At 40.4% G+C, this 15,655-nt stretch overlaps 1 protein-coding gene across 2 annotated transcripts in view; it reads right to left on the minus strand.

Annotated features, from left to right (window-relative positions):
* Gcc2 (GRIP and coiled-coil domain containing 2) overlaps positions 1–9,214 on the minus strand; it is a 60,050-nt gene extending 50,836 nt beyond the window's left edge. The window contains exon 1 of one of the 2 annotated variants that reach the window (XM_042266597.2): positions 9,108–9,214. Coding sequence is in view for 1 of the 2 variants with exons in the window: in XM_076557231.1 (XP_076413346.1) it covers positions 9,108–9,173 (66 nt within the window). In the remaining variant the exon portion in view is untranslated. The remainder of the gene's footprint in view (positions 1–9,107) is intronic. The other variant, XM_076557231.1, reaches the window with a different exon arrangement.
* Between the last annotated feature and the right edge of the window lie 6,441 nt (positions 9,215–15,655).

Genomic DNA, 15,655 nt, shown 5'->3' on the forward strand with positions numbered 1-15,655 from the left:
ATTTCCCCTTCCCAGATAGCTCCATGCACTTCCCCAGAGGCCTTCTCTTTACCTAGCTTCTCTGCATCTGTGGATTGTAGCTTGATCATTAGTTATGTAGCAGTTGATACACACTTATAATGAATATATACCATATTTATCTTTCTGGGTTTGGATTACATCACTCAGGCTGATTTTTTTTTAGTTCTATCCATTTTCCTGCAAATTTTATGATGTCATTTTTGGGAGGCAGTTTGAGATAGGGTTTTTCTGTGTAGCCTTGGCTGTTCTAGAACTCACTTTGTAGACCAGGTTGGTCTTGAACTCACAGAGATATGCCAGTCTCTGCTTCCCGAGTGCTGGAATTAAAAGTGCACCACCACTGGCTGGTTGTGATATAATTTTTTTCAACTGCTGTGTAATACATAGTTGAGCAAGTGTCTTTGTGGTAGGATGGAGTACCCTTTGGGTATACACCCAAGAGTGGTATAGCTGGGTCTTGAGATAGATTGATTCCCAACTTTCTGAGGAGCTGTTGTATTGATTTGCACAGTGGCTGTTCAAGTTTGCACTCCTACCAGCAATGGAGGAGTATTCCCTTTGCTCCTTGTCCTTGCTATCACAAGCTGTCACTTGTGTTATTGATCTTAGCCATTCTGACAGTTATTAGATGAAATCTCAAAGTAATCTTGATTTTCATTTCCCTGATGGCTAAGGATATTGAACATTTCTTTGTTTCTCAGCCATTTGATATTCCTCTATTGGGAATCCTTGGTTAGATCTGTATCTCAGTTTTACTTTGGATTGTTTGGTTTTTTGATATCTAGTCTTTTCAGGTCTTTATATATTTTGTATATTAGTCCTCTGTCAGATGTGGAGTTGGTAAAAAATCTTTTCCCATTTCTGTAGGCTGCCATTTTGTTCAAATGATAGTGTCCTTCACCTTGCAGGAGCTCCTCAGTTTCTGAGGTCCCATTTGTTAGTTGTTGATCTTAGTGCCTGTTTTAACAGTGTTCTGTTCAGAAAGTCTTTTCCTGTGCCAATGAGTTCAAAGTAATTCCCACTTTCTCTTCTGTCAGGTTCAGTGCATCTGGTCTTATGTTGAGGTCTTTGATCTACTTAGACTTGAGTTTTGCACAGGGTGATACATATAGATCTATTTGCATTCTTCTACATGCAGACATCGTTTGAACAATACCATTTGTTGAAGATGCTGCCTTTTTCCAGTGTGTATTTCTGACTTTTATATCAAAACCCAGGTGTCCATAGGTGTGTGGATTTATGTCTCTGGGTCTTCAATTGGATTCGTTGATCACTGTGTCTATTTTTGTGTCATAATGTGTTGTTTTTATTATTGTAGCTCTGTAGTACAACTTGAAATCATGATAGTGATACCTTCTGAGGCTTTTTATTATTATTCAGGATTGTTTTAGTTGTCCTGCATTTTTTTGCGTTTCCATAGGATTACTCCTTTAGTGAACAAACCAATCATTTAACAAATGTTTTACTAAAACTATCTTTGAAACTAAAAGAACAAAGATGAGTAATTATTTCAAATATACTATTGTAATGTAATGAAACACATTACTAGATCTTTATAAGGATTGAAACAGAATTTTTTCTTTCCTTGAAAATAGTTTTTTTTTTCATACAGTATATTCTATCACAGTTTCTCGACCCCTAGCCTATGTGTATTTTGTGTGGGCCTTTCAATACAGGTGTGCTCACTCGAGTATATCATGAAGATGGAGGTCGATGAAGTCCAGTATTCTCCTCTATCACTTTTCACCTAACTTTTGAGAGAAAATTTCACATAACCTGGAGGATACCGTTATGCATAAACTGCCTGGTCGAGAATCACTGTGGTGCTCCTATCTCTGTGTCCACCAATCCTAGGGCTACAGATACCTGACACCATGCCTAGCTTTCTAAGTGGGTACAGAGATCTACATGCTCCTCCTTATCCACAGATGGGTGGTTTGTTTTGTTTTTTCTTTCTTTCTTTCTTTCTTTCTTTCTTTCTTTCTTTCTTTCTTTCTTTCTTTCTTTCTTTCTTTCTTTCTCTCTCTCTCTCTCTCTCTCTCTCTCTCTCTCTCTCTCTCTCTCTTTCTTTCTTTCTTTCTTTCTTTCTTTCTTTCTTTTTCTAAGACAGGGTTTCTCCTTGTAGTTTTGATGCCTGTCCTAGATCTTGCTCTGTAGACCAGTCTGGCTTCAAACTCACAGAGATCTCCCTGGCTCTGCCTCCCGAGAGCTGGGATTAAAGACATATGCCACTGCTGCCTGGCCGGATGGGTGTTTTATACAGATGCCCAATCTGACATTTATATTTATTATATTATATTATAAATTATATTATATTATTATATTATAATATGCCCAGGTGACCAACAGACAGGAAGACATACTTGTGATGGTTAGAGTTTACAGAACCAGTGTTCTCACAGGGCTCCACTTGTTCACAGGTCTCCACATCTGTATCTTGTTCACAGGTCTCTATAGTGGTGCCTTAAAGGCATCAGTCAAGAGCAGAGAAGGGGATTACATATCTTCCTGGCCTAGCATATTCTCTGCACCTGGGAATTGAACTCAGTGGATTCTTACTACTCAATGTCACTGTCATAGCCTTGAGATTTGATCCAGTGCAGCTGTATGGGGCCCTGACTCAGGCGTCTGGAGTTTCTGACCACACACTAATCATTGCGTTAGTGTCCTTGGTACAAAAGGTACTCATCTATCATAAGCCAAGTGCCCTGAGCCTGGTAGGACTGGACCCAGTTGCCTTTATAGCTGATGGCCTGCCTATTCTGTATCTTCAGTGGAGCTGCCTGCTTCCCTGATGGAGTCTACATCCTTAGAGGTGCACTTGCTGCCTGCTGTTGCCATTTATCCTCAAGGCTTCAGAGGACATACAATATGACCTTTTCCTCTGCCTCAGAAATTCAACATTCCTTTCAAAGTGGAACAGATGCTGCAATTAAGAAAGGAGGTGAAGGGACCTTGAACTCAGCTGGTAATGAAATGTACACAGGTCTGGAAAGCATAAAGTTCAATCTCCAGGTCCCATAGGCAGCAGTATAACAAGAAGTAAATATTTGCTGATGTAGAGAATGTCCACCAAACTGCTGGAAATACATATTCTGAGTGTAGAGCTGTCTGCAAGATGCTCAGTAAGTGTCAGGGCTGATGTTTTCTAGATTTTCACACAAGGTGGCCTGGCTTTTTAGTGATCGAACGGCTGTTGACTTACCCTTGCTCCTTGTAACTCCTCATCTGTAGGCTCAATAATCCCAAGAAAAAAGTCATTGATCCTAGACATTGGTTAATAGATTTTCTTGTCTATTGTGGTTTCTGTTTCTGGGATGAGTTGATTGGCTATGTGTGTTGGGGTCTGTCCCAATGAGACTCTGCCATAGGAGACTTTGCTGCGTAATAACTGGACCACTGTGCATTTTCTGATCTTGTCCTTTCTTGAACTGCATTTTCCATCTCTATCATACATATTCTTTCTCTAGCTTTTGTATCCTTCTATTCCTATTCCAAAAGGAATCCTAGACAACCCAGCCCAACGAGAGCCTGATCCTTCCACAACTATTCTGCTCCGTTTTGATGGCTCCTCCTGTGTCCCAGTGTCCAGGCTTCCCTGCCTTCCAGTGTCCAGGCTTCCCTGCCTCCCAGTGTCCAGGCTTCCCTTGTAGTAAGCATCACATGGTTCATGGTAGTACATTGGCCACTTCATGGAGATTCTTAGGTCTAGGCCCTTGGGAAAAGAAGAGAGATGGCCATTCCAGGATACAGAGCAGAGAGAACATCACCAATGGCAGGAGTACCTTGTCTGCCCTTGCAGAGTGGTCCTACCATGGGGAATGCTAGGGTCTTCAGAGAAACTAGGTGTTCATTCTGATGACCAAGTAATGGGAATAGCAAATGAAGAGATCTCAACCTGTATCCAAGAATACAGAGTACTCTGGGGGCAGGGAGGGCTTGGAGGATTTTGACAGCCACCCCGTGCATCTGTGGGGAGGTGGCAGGCAAGCATCACCTCCCTGAATGCACTACAATATAGAGTTGTTAAGATCTGGACATCCTTTTCAAAGATGTCCTCTTCCCAGAGGCTAGCCATGATATGCAGCTTAATTCAGTCACTGTATTTTATAGGAAGTTTCAGGGACACACACATTTCTGGAAAAAAAATTAATATAGTTTTAGGATGGACGTTCATAGGCTTGAATTCTCTGTCTTGAAGTCTGAGATATCCCATACAACCTAATGATGCTTTTAAGGATCTAGAAATAAAAGAAAAATCCAGGGGGCTGGAGAGATGGCTCAGAGGTTAAGAGCACTGGCTGCTCTACCAGAGGTCAATTCCCAGCAAACACATGGTAGCTCACTACCATCTATAATGAGATCTGGTGCCCTCTTCTGGCTGCAGGCATACATGCAGGCAGAACACTGTACACATATAAATAAATAAATCTTTAAAAAAGATGTTATTCTTTTAGGGCTGGAAAGATGGCTCAGAGGTTAAGAAATACAAGAAAAATCCAGAGGATAAGTTACATAAGCAAACTGAACAATAGTATAGCATATGTTCAGATTCTGGGGAAGAGTACATACTCGACACAATGACCACTGAACTTTCTGCTATACAGAAGAGCTAGAATTAGATATGATATCATATGAAACAAAACAATTCTAGAAAGAGAAATATGACATTTTTCTCCTGTGGATGTGAACAAGAAGAGGGTTGAGTCCTTATAAAAGAAAGTATTAGTCACAGAGATAAAGTGGAGGAAGTGAAATAGAGCAGCAGGGTATGACCAAAGTGTTAATACAGGCATGTATGGGAATGTTATAATGAAATTGCTATGGGTGGAATACAGTAACACATGCTCTAACTAAAGAAAATTGAAACCAAATTTAAAAAGTAAAGATTAAATGAATTTTGAAATAGGAAATTGGGTAATAATGAAGAAATAGATAAGATGGTCACAAATCAAACCTAGGATGTAAACAAATAACATTACTGTAAACACAAAATAGCAAACCTTAATCCCTGGGACCAAAATCAACAAACTGGAAATAAACTCCAGTAGATTAGAGATTCCTAGTCTGTCTTTAAGTCCATCTGTTCTGTAGGCAACCAACAGCTACTCCAAGATACAAGGACAGGAGCCCAATGCAGGAGTGCCTAACATGGACTAGTTGCTAGCATTCTTCATAATGTCTCCTTGTGATGTCACCACAAGCAACTGACCAATCATGGCTTGTCAGAACTGAGCATGCTTTGGATCAGGTTCTGTTACACAGTCAGTGCCCTGAGTATTTTTCTCATGGCTGGCACCAAATCGAAGATCAGAATCAATTCTTGGGAGAAAGGTTTATTTGTACACAGGCTTTCAAGAGACAGTGAGGCTATGGTGGTGGGAGCATCTTGTTGCCTATAGAGCTGGTAGTTAGGTGGCTGGTGACACTGCATTAGAAGTTCTCTATTCTCAAGTGGCACAGATCCTCTAGCTAGCTCCACATCCATGTACTCCACAAATTCCCAAACTAGAAACCAAGTACTCAACACATCTGACATTTAACGAAATCCCTGTGGTACTTTGGATTAGAGATGTCTCATACAAACTGGTTATTTGAACACATGGACACACAAGGACAGTTGATGGTACAGTTTGGGGAACTTTTTATGGTAGACCCTTAGTGTCAGAAATTCACCATTGGGCCTGTCATTGAGATGAATCAGCATAGTCTTCATTTGCTCTCTCTATCCTGTTTGAGTTTGAGGATGTGACACTCAGCCTCCTGCTTTTGCTTTCAAGAGTACAGTAGTTGACATGCCTCTGTCCCACCAACATGGGCTCTTATCCCTCCAAAACTAAGCCAGATGTGCTCTTTCTTAAGATTCCATGTTTATGAACTTTTATCACAACAGAATGGTAATCAATAAACATGGGCTTAGCAAAGAAGGGACCTACCCATCTGTACTCCGCCTGACCTTTCCAGAAGTCAGATTGTTTGCTGTCATATGGTCACACATTGACTGTGTCTCTCCTACCCACCCCAAACAGAGAAACTATGACCACTGCAAGTAGCCTCAATTCCAGATCCCTCCCCCTGTCACGTAGCACAGGCTTCATATTAAATAAGCTTGCTTCTTGGTTGTGCTGGACTTCCTCTTCCCAGAGAAGTCTTGAAATTCATGGAGACATACTTTATCTGGCGGAAATGCAACTACTTCAGACTCCTATTGAGTGGCCATTATTACTAGAGTCCTTTTGCCTGGAAGGAGGATCTTTCCTAGCATACAGTCCCTCTATAACCTCCCATCTTTACCTCACTCCCCACTAAAGAAACAAACTCATACAACAAGGAAAGATACAAGAATCAGTGGTTAACTTTAAATAATAAAACTAGGCAACCCAATCTGAAAGAACAAAAGAGTCAACCCGTCTTGTTACCAGGAACACTCCCTGATGAATCCAGCAATCTAAACAAATAATTGTAATGATGCCCAAGTATTCCAGTAGTCCATAAAACTGAGGGAAGGGATACTTTCAAATATTTTCATGAAACAAACTCTTTTCATAAAGTCCTTACTCTCTAACCAGGTAAAGACACCTTGAAAAGAGACAAATATCTGGCAGGGTCATTGACTAAGAACATGGGAATATCCTTAGGGAGAGTGCTAGATCCTTGACTTCATAGTCAGTGAAACGTTAAAAAGACCATTCTTCATCATCAAGATGCCTTCACTGGGAACACAAGAATCAATCCACATACAAAAATTTACAAAGAGTATAGTCACAACATCAAGTGAACATAGTCACCACGAAAAGAAATGAAATGCCACTGCCAGAAACAAACACAGAACTAAAGAAAGTTTTACAACAAACATTCCAATTCCACAAGCCCAAAATATTCATTTTTTGTCAACCTCAGGTCATATTCAGACAAGAAGATGAATTTTTATGAAATGAGAAGTATTGGTTACATGACATGGGCAGGGAAGTGACAGAGAACTGGTGAATATTACCACAGTGAAGTACAGAAGGACTATGTAGTCCTGATCAGATTCTCCATTGTATACATACGCACCACCATAGTATAAAGTAAACCAGAACATAGCAAAAATGACAAAGAAATGAGATTGAAAAAAGTGGAAAATCTCAGTCAATGAAGGAATAAAAATACATCCAGATTTTAAAACAAAAACAAATACTGTCAAAAAATCAATCAATAAATGCCATATACTGTGGTGATATTGTGTCCCCCAATATATTGTGCACCTTAATAAACTTATCTGGGGTCAGAGAACAGAACAGCCATTAGATAGATATAGAGGCCAGAAAATAGTGACACACACACCTTTAATCCTAGCATTGTTGGAGGCAGAGATCCATCCGGATCTCTGTGATTTCAAAGCCACACTGGAAACAGCCAGGCATGGTGACACACGCCTTTAATCCCAGGAAGTGATGGTAGAAAGCAGAAAGGTATATAAGGTGTGAAAACCAGGAACTAGGGCCTGGTTAAGCTTTTATGCTTTTGAGCAGCAGTTCAGCTGAGATTCATTCAGATGAGGACACAGTGGCTTTTAGTCTAAGGAAATAGGATCAGCTGAGGAATTGGTGAGGCGAGGTTAGCTATGGCTTGTTCTGCTTCTCTAATCTTTCAGCATTTACCCCAAAACCTGGCTCTGGGTTTGCTTTTATTAATAAGACCTTTTAAGATTCGTGTTACCAGACTTGGAAAGAAAAATACTCAACTTCATATGGAAAAACAAAAGGCCCAGGATAGCTAAAACAATCCTATACGATAAAGCAACCTTTGGAGGCATCACCATCCCTGACCTCAAACTCTACTATAGAGCTATAGTAATAAAAACAGCTTGGTACTGGTATAAAAACCGACATACAGACCAATGGAATCGAATTGAAGATCCTGACATTATCCATGCACATATGAACACCTGGTTTTTGACAAAGGAGCCAAAACTATACAATGGAAAACAGAAAGTATCTTCAACAAATGGTGCTGGCATAACTGGATGTCAATATGTAAAAGATTACAAATAGATCCATATCTGTCACCATGCACAAAACTCAAGTCCAAGTATATCAAGGACCTCAACATAAATCCAGTTACACTAAACTTAATAGAAAAGTAAGTAGAAAGTACTCTTGAATGCATTGGCACCGGAGACCATTTCCTAAATAAAACACCAACAGCACAGACCCTGAGCACAACAATTAATAAATGGGACCTCTTGAAATTGAGAAGCTTTTGCAGGGTGAAAGACACGGTCAATAAGACAAAAAGACAGCCAACAGAATGGGAAAAGATCTTCACCAACCCCACATCTGACAGAAGATTGATCTCCACGGTATATAAAGAACTCAAGAAACTAGACATCAAAATACTAAACAATCCAATTAAAAATGGGCTAAAGAGCTAAACAGAGAATTCACAAAACAAGAATCACAAATGGCTGAAAGACATTTAAAGAAATGCTCAACATCCTTAATCATCAGAGAAATGCAAATCAAAATGACTCTGAGATACCACCTTACACCTGTTAGAATGGCTACAATCAAAAACACCAATGACAGTTAATGTTGGAGAGGATGTGGAGCAAAGGGAACACTCCTCCACTGTTGGTGGGAATGCAAGCTTGTACAACCACTGTGGAAATCAGTATGGTGGTTTCTCAGAAAATTAGGAATCAAACTACCTCAAGACCCAGTCATACCCTTCTTGGGCATATACCCAAGGAATGCTGATTCATACCATAAAGATACATGCTATGTTCATAGCAGCACTATTTGTAATAGCCAGAACCTGGAAACAACCTAGATGCCCATCAACTGAAGAATGGATGAAGAAAATGTGGTACATAAACACAATGGAATACTACTCAGCAGAGAAAAACAATGAAAGCATGAAATTTGCAGGCAAATGGATGGAACTAGAAAAAATCATCCTGAGTGAGGTAACCCAAACCCAGAAAGACATTCATGGTATGTACTCACTCATAAGTGGATTCTGGATATAAAATAAAGAACAATTAGACAAAAATTTCGGGTTACAAAGTACCAAAAGCCAGACAGAAAACCAGGGAAACTCACTTTTTCAAGATCCAGCTGGTTGGGAAAGTCCAAGTCTCTGAGAAATGATTGAGTCCAGTTGCTCATCCACCAACCACCTCCTTTTCTATAGTACAAGGACAAAACCCAGCCCCAAGTAGCCCCTTCTATGGAGTGGTAACTATGTTACTTCACAGTGAGTTCTTGTGATGTCACCTGCAATGGGCCAATCACGGCTCCACAAAAGCTGCAGCCCCGCCCCTTTCTATCCTGAACAACGTGACACATTCTTTTTTTTTTTTTTTTTGTGATACTTATTCTTGTCATGGCTGTGATCAAATGGCTTTAAACAACTTACTTATGAGAGGAGAGCTGCGTTAGCCACAGATGTACAAGGGCCTAAGTCAATATGTGGAGAAGTTTGTGGAGTGGACATCAGGAGTGTGATGAAGTTGGTTACATGGCATTTTCATCTCCTGTTCTTCCAGTCACCTAAGATTTTTCTGGTGGGTCCCATCTGCCAAAATGCACAGTGTCCCCAACAGCACAGCCTGGTGATGACTAAGTATTCAAACCTGTGTGACAGTGGTGACATTCCACATCAAGTCCCTTCTTTTGACCCTTGTCACTTCAATACTATTAATAAATGTAACAGAAAAACTTACAAGGCTAGACTGGAGAAACTGAGCTTCCCAGGGTAGTGGACACAGGTACATTATCTGCTTCCTGCTGAATATATGTGAGTTTTTTTTTTTTATGGAATTTCACTTCAGCTCTGAAGTAGGTTTTGTTTTTACAGACTGAACTCACCATAACTGCGTACACGGTCAAGGCTTTTATGTTGACATTTAGAGTGGTGTGTTTACAGGAGAGCAGTCATTGACATTGTGATGCTCTAAATCTCACAGCACATCCACAACTCCTATCTCTCATGGTCATGAGACTTCAATTGTCAACTGGAAGTTTGTCAGTTCATGTGACTCTGACGTCTTCTCTATGTAGCATTAGTCATCAATGCAGGTTGAGTCAGAATCTTCAGTTGTGTCTATGTGTGAGTTAGGGTACTGAAGAGGTGTCCGACTGAGGATGAAGACAAAAGCCCCAGTCTTTCCTTTGTGATTGGGGAACACTTGCCTGAAGTAAGACACAAACTCCCAAGGTCTGAATTGATGGATTTCTAACTAGATGAATGAAAAAACCAATGTGTCTTTTCTGGCCATACCTCATGTTCTTTTAGAAATTGAGAGCAAAATCTCACAGGTCCCACAGCATCACAGCATCCCTCAGTGAATCCCTCGGGAACACTGGAGCAAGATGAAGGGGGCATGTGTTTTTTTCTTTCAGTTTGTTTATATGGTGGATTACATTGACAAATTTTTGTATGTTGAACCATCCTTACATTTTTAGGATGAAGCCTACTGGATCATGCTGGATGATTTTTTTGATGTGTTTTTGGATTTGACTTGCTAGTATATTATTGAGCATTTTTGTATCAGTATTCATGAGGGAGATTGTTCTGTAATTCTCTTTATTTGTTTCATCTTTGTGTGGTTTGGGAATCAGGGTAACTGTAGCCCCATAAAAAGAGTTTGGCAATGTTCCTTCTGTTTCTGTTGTGTGGAACAATTAGAATGAGTATTGATATTAGCTCTTCTTTGAAATTCTGGTAGAATTCTGCACTGAAACCATCTGATCCTGGCCTTTTTTTAGTTGGGAGACTTTTGTTGCCTGCTTCTATTTCTTAGCGGTTATAGGTCTATTTAAATTGTTTGCCTGATATTGATTTAAGTTTGGTTGTGGTACCCATTTAGAAAATTGTGCCTTTCTTTCACATTTTCCAATTTTGTGGAGTAGAGGTTTTCAAAGTATGACCTAATGATCTCTGGATTTCCTCAGTGTCTGTTGTTATGTCTCCCATTTCATTTCTGATTTTGTTAATTTGGATATTCTCTCTCTGCTTTTAGGTTAGTTTGGATAAGGGTTTGTCTACCTTGTTGATTTTCTTGAAGAACCAATTCTAATTTATAAAAAAGTTATTTATTTATTTATTTATTTATTTATTTATTATTTTAACAGCATTCTCCCTGCATATATGCCCACATGCTAGGAGAGGGCACCAAATCTAATTATAGAGGCTTGTGAGCCATCATATGATTGCTGGGAATTGAACTCAGCACCTATGGAAGAGCAGCCAGTGCTCTTAATCTCTGAGCCATCTCAAAACCCCAATGAACCAACTCTTTGTTTCATTGATTCTTTGTATTATTCTCTTTGTTTCTGTTTCATTGATTTGAGCCCTCAATTTGATTATTTTCTGTTGTCTACTTCTCCTAGGTAAAAAGCCTTTGATAAAATTCATACCCCTTTATAATAAAGGTCTTGGAGAGAACAGGGATACAAGGAACATAACTAAACATAATAAATGCAATGTACAGCAAGCCAACAGCTAACATCAAACTGAATGGTGAGAAACTCAAAGTGATTCCACTAAAATCAGGAACAAGACAAGGATGTCCACTCTCTCCATACTTACTCAATATAGTAATTGAAGGTCTAGCTAGAGCAGTAAGACAGCAAAAGGAGATTAAGGGATACAAATTGGAAAGGAAGAAGTCAAACTTTTACTCTTTGCAAATGATATGATAATATATATAAGTGACCCCAAAAATTCTGCCAATGAACTCCAACAGCTGATAAACACCTTCAGTAAAGTGGCAGGATACAAGATTACTCAAAAAAAAATCAGTAGCCCTTCTATATATAAATGATAAATGGGCTGAGAAAGAAATCAGAGAAACATCACCCTTTACAATAGCCACAAATAATATAGAATATCATGAGGTAACTCTAACTAAATAAGTGAAAGACCTGTATGACAAGAGCTTTAAGTCTTTGAAGGAAGAAATTGAAGAAGATATCAAAAAATGGAAAGATCTCTTATGCTCTTGGGTAGGTAGGATCAACATAGTAAAAATGGCAATCTTACCAAAAGCGATCTACAGATGCAATGCAATCCCCATCAAAATCCCAATGCAATTCTTCACAGACATTTTAAGAACAATGCTCATATGGAAAAACAAAAAACCCAGGATAACCAAAACAATCCTGTACAATAAAAGAACTTCCAGAGGCATTACCATCCCTGACTTCAAGCTCTACTATAGAGCTATAGTAATAAAAACAGACACGTGGATCAATGGAATCAAGTTGAAAACCCTGACACACCTATGAACACCTGATTTTTGACAAACAAGCCAAAATTATACAATGGAAAAAAGAAAGCAACTTCAACAAATGGTACTGGCATAACTGGATATCAACATATAGAAGAATTCACAAAGTTCCATATCTATCACCATGCACAAAACTCAAGTCCAAGTGGATCAAAGACCTCAACATAAATTCAGTTACATAGAACCTGATAGAAGAGAAAGTGGGAAGTAACCTTAAGTTTCTGTAAGGTGAAGGACACTGTCAATAAGACAAAATGTCAGCCTGCAGAATGGGAAAAGATCTTTACCAAACCCATATCTGACAGAGGACTGATCTCTAAAATATATAAAGAACTCAAGAAACTAGACATCAAAATATCTAATTGTAGATGTAACCAATCGTCTTATTAAAATAAGAAACACAGAGCCAATGTAAAAGAGAAAGCTGAGAGGTCAGAGCTCAGAGATAAAATCTTACCTCCTGCAGTACTCCTAACTTCCCCGAGAGAGAGCTTCTTCCTGTTTGTCTGTCTTTAAATAGTCTTTCTGTTCTGCCTTCTCATTGGTTGTAAACCCAACCACATGACTGCCTTGTCACTGCCTGTAAGTACCGCCCTCCAGGTCTTAAAGGCGTATGTCTCCTATACTGGCTGTATCCTTGAACACACAGAAATCTACCTAGCTCTTTTAACCACCACGCTCTTGCTATGACTCTAATAGCTCTGACCCCAGGGCAACTTTATTTATTAACATAAAATTAAAATCACATTTCAGTACAAATAAATATCACCATATCTAATCATTTAAAAAGTGGGGTGCAGATCTAAATGGAGATTTTGAACAAAAGAATCTCAAATGGCTGAAAGACATATAAGTAGTTACTCAAAATCCTTAGCCATCAGGGAAATGCAAGTACAAAACAACTCCGAGATACTATCTAGGTCTGCCAGAATGGCTAAGATAAAAAACACTGATGACAGCTTATGTTGGACAGGATGTGGAGAAAGGAGAACACTCCTCTACTGCTGGTGGGAGTGCAATTTTGTACAGCCACTCTGGAAATCAGTATGGCAGTATCTCAGAAAATTGGGAATCAGCCTATCTCAAGACCCAGCAATATTACTATTGGGCATATACCCAAAAGATGCTCAACCACACCACAAAGGACATTGGCTCACTATTTTCATAGCAGCATTATTCATCATAGCCAGATGTACCTGGAAACAACTTAGAGCCCCTCAACTGAAGAATGGATAAAGAAAATGTGGTACATTTACACAGTGGAGAAGTAAAAAACAATGTCATCATGAAATTTGGAGGCTAATAGATGGAAGTAGGAAAAAAAATCATCCTGAGTGAGTTAACCCAGACCTAGAAAGACAAACACAGTATGTACTCACTCATAAGTGAATATTAGATGCAAAGCAAAGGATAACCAGGCTGTAATCCATAACCCCAGAGAAGCCAGGTAAAGAGGAGGACCCTAAGGGGGACATGTATGGATCACCTGAGGAAAGGGGAAAGGGTTAAGATTTCCTGGGTAAACTGGGAGGGGGGAGTAGAGGGAAGGGGATGTGAGGTGGGAACATGAGGGTTCAAGATTGCCGAGCTGAGGGAGAGGTCGAGAGGGAGAACAATGAAAGAGATATCTTGACAGAGTGAACCATTAAGGGGTTAGGGAGTGTGGCAGGGTCCTGTGCTATTGTTCCCTTTGGGGGATGGGGTCAAGTAGGTGCAAAGTCAAACCACACAGACTCTGGGAGAATGTTGAAACAACAAGCTCAGTTTATTCAGGAAGAGGCAAGCCTTATATACCCTCCACCTCACCCTGGGGGAAGGTCTGATGAATATGCATCTGCTGGTGTGACATGGCTGCCTCTCATTCGTCCAGGTCATCTCCAGATCATGTCTCAGCTGCTGTTGCTAAGGCCTTTAGGCAGACCCAGGTTGGCTTTCAGAAAGTATCTTTTTACTACTGGTTTGGGCCAGCTGGCCCTCAAGCCTGTTAGGGATGAGTCATTCCACAAGGGGAGAAATCTGGAGCTAAGAACTCATCCCCAGGAACTCATAGGGATGTCCCCAATTAAGACTCATAGCAGTGGTGGACAGGGTGTTTGAACTAGTCTTCCCCTGTACTCAGATTGGTGTCCACCCTAATTGTCATCCGGTGACTGATGGAATCAGATGCAGAGACCCATAGCCAAGTTCTCTTTTTTTTCTAAATAAATTTTGTTTTTATTAAGAGATTTTTTCTATTCATTTTACATACCAACCACAGATTCCCTTGTCCTTCCTCCTCCTGCCCTCCAGCCTTCCTCCCCAACCCACCCCCCATTCCCAAGTCCTCCAAGGCAAGGTCTCCATGGGGAGTCAGCAGAGCCTGGTACATTCAGTTGAGGCAGGTTCAAGTCCCTCCTTCCTGCACCAAGACTGCATAGCCAAGTTCTTGGCAAAGCTCCTGGACTAGAGTTGAAGAGAGGGAGGAGGGATTATAGGAGAAAGCTGGTGGTGGAGTTCAGGATCATGATAGGAAAACCCACAGAGACAGCTGACTCAAGGTAGTGGGAGCTCATGGACTCTGGACTGAGAGCTGAGTAACCTGCATGCGACTGCATTAGGCCCTCTGAATGTGGGTGACAGTTGTGTGCTTGATGTGTTTGTGGGTCCCCTGGCAATGGGACCAGGACTTATCCCGGGTACAGGAACTGGCTTTTCAGAGTCCATTCCCTCTGATGCAATGCCTTACTTAAGCCTTGATGCAGCGGGGAGGGGCTTGGCCCTGCCTCAACTTGGTATGCCAGCCTGTGTTGACTACCCAAGGGAGGCCTTACCCCCATGAGGAGGGGATGAAAGCAGGATGGAGGAGAGGTAGGAGGGAGCAGGAGAAGGGGAGGGAGGAGGAACAGGGGTTGCTATATGTAAAATTTAAAAAAAATTAAATAAAAATAAATTAATTAAAAAAAGATTAAGGGGGCAAAGCACCTTAGATCTGTGACCTTGAGCAACTTAACCTACACATCCTTTGAGACTTCTAGGTCTTTCCTCTTCAAACTAAGTACAGAGGTGTGTTAGTGCAGGAAATGAAGTCACAAGGCCTCTTACCCACGCAGTGTCCTTGGCATGGACTGCTATGGAAATCTTTTACCTTCATCTAATCTCACTACTCTGCTGAGCTTTTACTCCCATAGAGTTCCTATGCTATGGATTGCATCTGGTTCTCTCTGCTGGGCAGTGAACCAGGGATCATGAGATCTCATAGTCATTTGTACAGGCCACTTGTTCTTTGGCCTTGGTTTTACATTTGGCTTCATTCTTACAGTCCATGGAGAATCAACATCATTTGGGTGTCATTTTCCCTGTGAGGTCTTGGTCACTAAC

This window comes from Peromyscus maniculatus, chromosome 21 (genome assembly GCF_049852395.1).
Source record: "Peromyscus maniculatus bairdii isolate BWxNUB_F1_BW_parent chromosome 21, HU_Pman_BW_mat_3.1, whole genome shotgun sequence".
Lineage (NCBI taxonomy): Eukaryota > Metazoa > Chordata > Mammalia > Rodentia > Cricetidae > Peromyscus > Peromyscus maniculatus.